This window comes from Hyalella azteca, unplaced genomic scaffold (genome assembly GCF_000764305.2).
Source record: "Hyalella azteca isolate HAZT.00-mixed unplaced genomic scaffold, Hazt_2.0.2 contig1933, whole genome shotgun sequence".
Classification (NCBI taxonomy): Eukaryota; Metazoa; Arthropoda; class Malacostraca; order Amphipoda; family Hyalellidae; genus Hyalella; species Hyalella azteca.
Genome location: NW_025932225.1, coordinates 367,159 through 377,836, shown reverse-complemented (window position 1 = coordinate 377,836; position 10,678 = coordinate 367,159). Strand labels below are relative to the sequence as shown.

At 37.3% G+C, this 10,678-nt stretch overlaps 1 protein-coding gene across 1 annotated transcript; it reads left to right on the top strand.

The window, feature by feature from the left end:
• The first annotated feature begins 4,382 nt into the window (after positions 1-4,382).
• On the top strand, positions 4,383-10,545 carry LOC108667987 (methylosome protein 50). Its single transcript, XM_018155104.2, has 7 exons — positions 4,383-4,512; positions 5,143-5,227; positions 6,016-6,144; positions 6,849-7,047; positions 7,513-7,682; positions 8,318-8,594; positions 9,226-10,545. The coding sequence occupies exons 1-7, from the start codon at positions 4,456-4,458 to the stop codon at positions 9,341-9,343; spliced, it is 1,035 nt and encodes a 344-aa protein (XP_018010593.1). The 5' UTR covers positions 4,383-4,455; the 3' UTR covers positions 9,344-10,545.
• Positions 10,546-10,678: the final 133 nt, after the last annotated feature.

Genomic DNA, 10,678 nt, shown 5'->3' with positions numbered 1-10,678 from the left:
GCTCCTTATCGAACCCGGTGGAAGTCTAGTAGCTTCTTCAAACTATCGCCAGTCATGAAAAGATCCGGTCAAATGACACGAGTTTAGATCTATGAACAAGGCACGAAATGGAAAAGAATCGGCGACAGGCCACATCAGGCCTACACTTCAGAGCCGACATCACTATGTTATGTTATGTTATTCTAGGAAGGCGTCGACCATCCACAGTCGCATAAGGCCACGGCCTCCGTTAATTAACTCTTTACAGAGAGTGGTTAATATATTTCGATTTTCGAGTGTAAAGCTTGTTTTGATTCATATGTATATCTAAATGATGAAGAAATTTAAAAAAACTTTAATATACTGTGATATGTCAAATTAAGCGCCAAGGTTAGTAATTTTAGATACCGCCGAACCCACTTTCTTATAAAGTCCTTCTGTCACATGGTCACTTAGTCCGTACGTACGTTCCGTGGCGCAGTTGTGAAGAATGAAACTCTGTTGCATGACCCAGATATCATTTCACTACTCAATATAATGATGTTGAAGGCACTTCAAGGATAAGCATATGGCGAAAAGCAGCGCTGTTAACAGACTTTTTACGAGGTGAGTTAGCGCACTTTATAATGGAGGGATAATGGAAAACAGCCATGAACGGTGCCCTGATAATTGAAGTCCTGAGCTATGCCTCATGTCATATTATTATATTAAGGACAACTAATTTCCTCATGAAGTATCAATTTCTTCATTATATAACGTAATAGAATCTATCATTGGTGCATGTTGCACGATCCCAGTCTTTCATGCCTCAAATCGTAGTTTCATCGCTCATGATGATCGTAACAAAACCCGTTGAAGTATGTAAACTGATTTACAGATGTCTATTATACAAGCAACTCTATAAGAATTTTTACACCGATACATACTCCGTGTCAATGAAAACTTACATAAAACTGGACATCCCTGCTTCTATGTGACACATCACATGGAAGTGTTACACAGAAGAGTGTTACGTAGAAGTGTGTTACGTAGAAGTGTGTTACGTAGAAGTGTTACATAGAAGAGTGTTACGTAGAAGTGTGTTACATAGAAGTGTGTCGCATAGAAGTGTATTACGTAGAAGTGTGTTATATTACATACACATGTAATGTCACATCTCCTAACATAATGCCCAAATCACCCTAACTTAAAAACTTGACCCGCTACCACGTTCTTCGTAGAGGCCAAAGAGCGAAGGACAGCAACAAGAACTGCAGCGCGGACAAGCAGGCTGCAGTTGTGGCCAGCACATGACCTCGATATTTGACTTTCTAAGCAATGCCTTTAGCCGCCTCCACACTTCGCTGTTCTCAAGCGCACAGTTCCAAACAAAACTGGAATATGCAGAATAACTCAATCGCATCAAATATCTTGTTTATTTTAGTTGTAAAAAGAAACTGATATGACTTATGATCGAACAATTTTTCCTTTAATTTTATGCTCTCAAATTACTAGAATGTTGCTTTATAGGAATGTGAACTTACATATATACTGAGTAGTTAGTAAGTAAACACATTCCTGTTACCTGTCAATTTCTTCATTGGGCATGAATTCAAGCATCATTAATTAGATTTTTCAATTCAAGACCCCGTAAGATTTTGGTTGAATATCTTCTGGTGTTTCAATATTTGTTCTTTTTATAAAGACCTGGGAGCAATATTTCAGTAACATTTTTCATTAAAACGACTATGAACTACTTGTCCTACTATCAAAACTCGCTCATGAGGTATACGTAGCGACCTAAGTACAAGTAGCGGCCAAAATACGCGTAACGGCCAAATATGCGTAGCAGCACGTTTCCCGTCTGTGCTTAGTAAAGGCAGCTTAAAAATCCGTCAGTAATTGGCTGGTGGAGTAACGAGAGCGTAACTATTTTAGATAGCACGGCCCCAGGTTGCGAGTGTCGATTGCATCGTTCACGATGGCAGGATGTGTACGAGTTGATGTTGACGCTGAGAGTGAGCTACATCCGCTACAAACTCAGACATCAAAATATATTAAAAATAATTGTTTTTTTTAGCATTGATTGGCCATAAATAAGCGTGAAAATATTTCTGTTGTATTTTTTCATTCGCTGATCTCTCAGCGCATTGTTAAAATGTACGGTTTTTTAAAAGAACCATGACGTTGGAAGAAAGTTCAAGTTCATATGCCGATGTCTAGCAAATGATTTTTCTCATCCGTTATAAATAACGTCAGTGCTAACCAGTACACGCTTTCAATATTGTTATTACTGCTGCCCTGATAACAAAAATAAAAGAATTTACGGAAAATTTAGACCACAAACTAAAAATGAAATTCACTCCCAACTTTTCTTTTCGAAAGCCTACCGTGCCAAAAAAATTCAGCGCCATGACCGGTTTCACTTCGCTTTCTTTTGGTATCTCCCTTTTTCGTAAAGCACGACAAGATGTTCATTTGTTTCTAGGTATTATGTACGAAATTGCCTGGTTCGCAAACTTATCTTACCGATGGTTGTAATACATTCGAGTTGCCTCCAAATCCCCGTTAAAAATTATGCCACAACCTCATGTCACTTCGTTGCTCTAAAAAAAACTCACGTGCCGCAGCGTCTACCAATATTTAAATTAACTGACCATCATATCACAATAGATACACCATAAATTGTATTTTGAATTGAACTAAATTGAAATAGTCTTAGGGTTAATTAATCCAAGAGGTCGACAAGATCATCCAACACCCTACCGCATGCTGTCCACTACCGCCACTCACTGCAGCCAGCGACTGCTGTGCCACCAAACCTGAACACTTGTGAACGTTCTTCTCTGCTCTTGATCAAGGCCTCCGAACATCGGGCGACCTATGACTTGTCAATCGTCTATTTGTCCAAGTTTTTAATTTGGTCTATTGGTCAAGTTTTTTCACAATGACGCCATTGATTTGTTTCCATGAGATCGAAATATATATAATGTGCAGGACATTTTTAACAACGGTTACATTCGTAACAAGAGACAAAAGTTTCCGCAAGCTTGGGACAAAAGTTTCCGCTTTGGGAGTAGGTACCATTAAAGCTTGAAGATCATCAGGCGTACCATCCTTTCAATTTCAGCCTTAGGCTCCAAGGCCTCTGATTATCATGAAGCTGGAGTATATGTTCATAATGTCGACACATCTTATTTAATATCCAATGTCTACATTTAAAATGCATTTACTCCTTACATGATGTTCTGGATTAATATGAAACGAAATTTCTCGCATCCTTCTGAGAGAAATTTAGGGATTTGCAGGTTTTGATATCTCGATGAGTACGTGGAATGGAAGGAACATCGCAGACGATGATCCATATTCATTTTCATCGCATATTAATCATTTAGAAACATACTTTTCGGAATTTAACTCCAAGAGAACGCAAATTGCACTAAATTCTGCAAAAAATTACTGGATTTGAGAAAGGTCGCTGCTTATGTGGGCTATCGTTGGTATGCATGCTAGAGGCCAGCACAGGCCCAGAGGTGGGCAGTAGCGTGCTACATGTAGCGGCCGCTACATTTTCAGTAGCGGTAGCGGTAGCGGCGCTATAATTAAGCCAATGTAGCGGTAGCGGTAGGGCCCGCTACATATTTAAGTAGCGATACGAGGTTTTGCCGCTACAGCGCTACATACCGCTACATTTACAGATAAAGACTTTAGATTTTAATTAATAGTAATAAATATTATTTATAAACCAGCATGATACATACAAATATATATACAATTATAAACCAGCATGATACAGAACGAAACTGTACGAAAGATTTCGGTGTAATGTTGCCAACCTCAGCCTGTTACTAGTGTCAACATGTTAGTTGTTAGTCCAGAGGTGGGCAGTAGCACGCTACATTTAAGCCAATGTAGCGGTAGCGGTAGCGCCGCTACATTTCAAAGCAGCGCTGCCCAGCCCTGAGTACAGCCCATGTTCACAATTCAATACTTGAGGAGCGAGGAAATGGAAAATGCACAAATCATGCTGGTCATCACATAAGAATTAGAACCTGTTAGCATTTTCGTAAAATCCAGTCAGTCATAAAATGTTCAAGCAAGTCATGTTCAGAACCAGCCCAAAATTTTGATGCTCAAAAACGATATTTTTCGACTTTTACGATTTGAGTTTGATCCTGCTACTTATTTCTCTATAAATAATAGCTTGAATGGCAATTTTCACGTACTTCAGTTTGCAAAGTAGTTGGTTGCAACCAGACTGGTGGAATTGATAAAAATGGTTCTCTGAGTTGAGTAATGTGTTCTACAATGTATGATAAATACAAAAAGTAAAAATTTAGAGGTGTCGGCAAATACGTTTCACAAAATAAAAGTACTAGTCCTCCTCATTATACTGCATAGTGCATACATATAAGTATCCGGATATTAGGATTGCAGCGTCACTGTGTTCAGGCTCCTCAGCTCCTGCTGCATTGTGTGTTGTTGTCAAAATACGGCATGGTCGACATTGATGAGTATTGCCGTGCTGCGTCCGAGGCGGCTGTTGTAGAGAAGGTATGACATGAACTCATAAAGCCTTATAATATATATTGAAAATTACCAACTAAAATTGGTGGTGAATCTTGGTTACAGCAGAAGCAGCCAGCAGGCTAACATTTTATCTTGATTCATTCACCTGTTGCTGACGGCTGTGGCCTGTGGCCTTTTGGGGCCTGGCCGCCTGTGGGCTGGGGCTGTGGTTGACCTAACTTGACCAGGTTGAGTGTGGCACAGTTAGTAACTGAGACTGTAACTGTATTATCACATTGATCAGGTCATCAGGGTGGTTTGCTCACTTTGCTGGTTTCTGCCCAATTTTCTACTCTTATTTGAGATTATTATTCCGTAAAGGCTAAATCCCAAAAGATAAAATTCCACTTTTTCCTCAAATCCCCTTAATAATATTGAATGTTTAGACTTTCAACCTTAGATTTAGGCTGTTAGAGGAAGCCCACTTCTATTCTACAGTAGAATGGCAGAAAAATTTATATTTTATACAAAGTCATCTTCCAAAAGTCATTCTTACTATGTAATTCAATGATTATTATTGTATTTATCTAGGGTCTCAAAATTAGAAATCAATAAACCTCTTGTTTAAAAAAATAATCAACAATCCTATTATTCCTTTGCCTTTCTACATTTCAGACTGGAGCATCACCAATTTCACCATCACCCAAAGAGCCGCTTTTAGCCATGGAAGACAGATTGGAATTTCTAACCCCACGACCTGGTATGATTTTTTTATTCTTTTTTATGCATTTAATTCTAAATTCTGAAGTACCTAAATCATAATAATTATATCATTTATATGACTTAGTTCTCTTGTAATGTAAGACTTGTAAGTAACTCCAAGTCTCTAATAATATTGCTTATTATTACATAATGAATGTTATGGACTTCCATTTTTCCTTCTGAAAAAAATATTTTTTTTTTTCATAAGGTTTTGCTAGGTTTCACCATGTCTTTATATTAATAATTTCTTATAAAGAAACTGTAGTATGAAAATATTCCTTTTCTGTATATTAAATAGTAATTTAAGTGTTTAGATCTTGAGGTATCAGGTTATAGATACTCTGATTTTACACTTTACAATTATATGAATCATGAATGTGCTTGAAAATTCTACATTACATATATGTAAATAGGTATGAACTATGAAGATCCATGATAAAATTTTTTGTCTTGCTAGTCAGATCTTAATAAACATTTTGAACAATTCTATAGTTAATTTAAGAACAATTTAACCCTTTAGGATCTAGCTGTACATATGCTCCCTTTTGTAAGAGTGATTTTTGTTTATATATGAAGCTCATTTGTTCAATTGGTTGAATATTAAGGCTTTAATTTCAGGCTGTGTCATACCCAAGTCCAGGAGGAGGTTTTTGTCACCTGTCTGTTGTTTTTTCAATAAATAAATTTCATTAATGTGTCGTGTCATGGATGTTGGATGTAATGTAGCATTTTTGCACTTGCAAGATAGTTGGTCTCTAAAAGGTTAATATATGTGTTTGTTTGCAGGAGGAGGATGTGCAATGGGCTGCTCAAGCCTTACTGGTCGCTGCTGGTCAGGCAGCGTTTGGCTCTATGATGATCCGCTGCAGGCTCCTGACATAGCCATGTCTCAAGCATCTCACCAGCTGCATGCTGGTAGCTGCCCCAGCCTTGTCCTGAAATATCTGTGTATTGTATTTACACAAGCATTTGCGATTTTGAATACAGAACTTAGTTGGGAATAATTGCAATCAATCTTGCATTTCTTTGGATTGATTGTCACTGAGATTTTAGAATACCTACTATTTTCCCAAATCCCTTTATTCATAAACCAACAAATCAGGATTGGCCTTGTATAAAAAATATTTGAAGTATTTTAAATTGAAATTACCATTAAGCATCAAATTCCAATTTGTGGTCTAACCCTCCCTTGCCCTTTTTGCAATTCCTTAACTATTCTATCAACATCAATAAAATTGTACAACCAGATAATATCGTGAAACAAAAGCATTTGTTGAATATTTACAAAAGCAAAGCATTTACACGTAAATTGCCACTATATATTTATGGTGCCAAACTTCTTCCACACAAACTTTCTGAAATATTTAATGATTTTTTATAATATGAGTATTTAATATTTACAGAGGGTTGATTGATCATGCAATTCTTAGTGATTGAAATTATGAAGCAAGGATATTACTTCAAAAGAATGATTGAATTGGGTACTAGATTGATCTTCTATAGCGAAATTATTACCAACAACATTTCTTGTCCATTCTCCAACTTGCAGGATAAAAACCCTAATCTGATTTTCAAAAGATGGTTTCATCAACAGGTTGACATTTAAATCTCTGACTCAGGTGTGCCATGTGCTGTGTGGATCTCACGAGACATCTTAGTTGTGGGTGAGGATGGTGGGCATGTGGAGTGGCTCTCCACTGCAGAAGATCCTTCAAAATTCACCTCCCTTGACTCCATCAGCATCCACACTTCTTACGTATCATGCCTGGCTGTCAACAGTGATAGCACACAATTGATCACAGCTGGAGGTGATGGAATGTAAGTCTGCCCTTCATGCCTAATTTACGTTATTTTTCCATTTATTTGTTTGTATTTTGATTAGTCTATAATTATTACTTCAACATTTTTCCTTATGTCACATTCTCCTAGACATTTTCTTGCTCATCTCCCTCAAGAAAGATTATTCTAATCCCACTGAATGTTTGTTATTACTTTTTTCCTATTTCACTTTAAAGGATCAAAAGTTTCATTACACCTTCTTTCCTATTAATATATGCTGAAAAATATCCAAAAACTTACTTATATTTTGCCTCTTTGTTTAAATAATTACTATTACCGGTATATCATACATATATTTGCTCATACCTGTTTAAATATTTTGTTTGCAAACTTCTGATCATTGACCAATTTTTTCCTATTCTATCCTGCTCTCGTAATTCGTCTTTAATTTAACTAAATTATTTATACAGGATCATCTTTAATTTAACTAACTTGTTTTTACAGGATCAGTGTGTTGGACTGCAATAGGCAAAGCAAGCAAGTGTTCTGTCCAGCCCACGCCTCGGAATGCTGTAGTGTTGCCTATCACACTTCGGATCCTCGCGTCTTTGCTTCAACTGGCCTTGATGGCAACGTTTTAATATGGGACACAAGACAAGAAAAACCTGCATCAGGCATATATACATACTTTTGTCTGGCTAGTTCATGCAGGATTTAGATTTATTTTTATGATTGGCTTGATGACAGGACACCAGATAATAAAGAAGGTCATCTGGTCATCTAATACTTCTCGGTGGTGGATACAATTTGTTACTCATGATAGGTATTTGATTAGAATTCATTTGCTGATTGGAATGTTTTCCTGGAAGCTCGCTGCCCTTGGACAGTCTTCATGCAGGTTTATCATGCGCATAATTTCACATATTAATAGCATTTTACTTCTTATACAAATATTTTCAAATTTTCCATTGTTTTTTACCTCAGGGCTGGGTACTTTTAGTATCTGCTAATTAGTTTATATTAAAGTCTGTGTTAAAAAATTCTAATGTATGTACTGGCAATGTAAATGTTTTTTTTATTTGTTATCATGATACGGTTATATTTTTATTTAAATTGAAATCTTTAGGGATCATTTAACACTCAATTTATGCAGTCTCACTTTAATAAATTGTTTGCATGTGTTAACTTGAAGAAACTCTGAATGTGAGTTGTAAAATTTACTTTTTTTTCCTACTGTGATGTCACTTTTCTTGCAGAGAGTATTTTACCTTCGCAATAGCAACTTAAATTCTTGAATCTCTTCTACCAGGAGTTCACCGCAACAGCTCGTGTCCCGATACAGCTGTGTTGTGGCATCCAACGTCTTCGGGGTCTGGCATTGGCTCCCTGCTGATTGGCAGCATTGGTGGCAGCGTGCGGCTGCACTGCACTGAGTCTCGAGAGACACTAGTTTCCACTGAAGCGTTGAGTCGAAGGGTCGCCAAATTTATTCCTTTTGAGAGTAGCTCATCATCCCCGGTTGCGGTTGTGGGCCAACAGGAGACCGTCGTTGTGTTGGATGTCGCGCCAAACAACATCAGCACGCTGTGAGTGCTTTGCTTGGACTTCAATCGAGTCTGAAAATTTATTCCAAGTATTTAGCTATATTAAGTTTGCACGCAAATCTTGTGTCAGAGAAACCGACTTTTTTAATAATTCGAGAGGATAGGTTGTGAATTTTTTCCCGCACATGATATGCTACGATATGCTATTTTCCCGCAATCGTGCTAGTAGACGAGAGACATCCCGTTTTTTTCATCGAGTCATATTTGGTGATGGCTAAAAAAGGCCTAATATTTACTCCGACGCACTGTTGGAATTGGACACGCTCTCTAAATTTTGTTAGTCTTCGTCCTATTTTATGGTTAGTGGTTGTCCTATTTATTTAATCATATTTTATGGTTAGTGGTTATCTTCGCCTGACAAAATTTGTGAGATTACTGGTATAAAGATATTTGAATTATTTCTATTGAACCGGCAACAGCTTCATTCTTAAAAACCCCTCAAATAAAACGATTTTCTGACGTACCCTGTACTTGCATGATCAGAGAATGAAATGTATGATGAAATTTCATCCATTATTTGCTTACTTATTATCATTTCTTATTGTCGGTGCAGGAGCATAGACTATATGTATATATAAATATTGGAATTATCCATCCCCTTCTTCTGTTACAGGTACACAAACTCAAGCCAACACTCGGACATCGTGAGCGACGTTTTGTGGCTGAGCAGCAAGTCTCTGCTCTCGTGTGGCTGGGACAAGAGCGTGAGGCAACATTCTTTACCATCCTAGTCGTATTATCTTAATTACTAGTTATATATGTCCATTTACACCACGTGTGATGTCAATTCATAGCTAATTGTATCAGTTCTGTACGTGTAAGCTGATTAATGTGGCCGATATCAAGCAGAAACGTCTCATTTACAACTTTTTTCTTTACGGCGTTGTTACTAAGATTCTTTTCTCCAATCAATCATCCTACCATTCTCGTCTGTGTTTGTAGAGTTTGTCAACCATCATGCATCAAAGCTACCATGCGCCACGTATCTTCACCTGAAACATTACTTACATTTTCATTTTTCTCACTGAAAAATTTGATTGCATTATTTGCTGACATTCGCCAGATCTTCCATCTCTTGGCTACTTGGTCCCTGAAAACTATTATCCCATCGCAAGTGAAAAGTTGACTTCGCTAGTTGAGTTTTGTTTGGTTCTTCAGCCATGGAACATTTTTTCCACGTAATCACAAATCACCATTTATGTCTATTATTTGAAACTGTAACCGGTCAGGTCTCGCGTGACTAAGGGTTGTGTAAACAAAATTGAACATGGAATGAATAGAATGTGGAATGTTCTTCTTTTCAAATAAAGATTTGAATTTTGCGTCACCACCATAAATGTTGCAGAAAATTCAAAGTGCATTAAGTTTGAAAACAAAACATGAATTTACGTACATTTATGACTGAATCGAGTTGAACTTGATCTGACTAGCTTGTTGAACTAGAAAGAGTCTGTTAATTTTTTTGACTTGTAATAGCCTTGGCACGTAAAATCACCACAACTTCATAAGTTGTGGCGATTTTATCACCACAACTTATCCTCATTCGGCTTCTTTTAAAATGCTACCTCAATCGCGTTGAGTTACTCGTACTATCAGAGTTGATTGCCTGTAGATTTAAAAAAAATTGTAGACGTCTGATGAAATTCAAATTTCATTTGATGGTGTATGGGACTTTGCATTGCACCACCGACTGTCATTGACTGCTGACGTTGTTGTCTCATCGTTTAGTTAAACTAGCTTAACCCCGTTACTGTCCCTCGTGCATTGAAGAAGCGACTAAATACCATATTTTACTTCCTTTCCTTTTCAAATCGAATCTCTTTTGACAATAATTTGAATTTTGATGTTGCCTTGTTGAGCGGTGAGCTCAGTACAAGGTCTTCACTCCATGAAATGGATTCCAATGTATTGAAAATAAGATAGATGAGAAATGCACATTGTTTCAATCAACCTAGTACTACACAGTTTTTGTCCGTTCGAGATCAAATGTAAATCCGCTATTAGACAACATACTAAATCTGGGAATCAATAGAGTTACGCCGTGGGTTTTACGAGCCAGCCTTCCA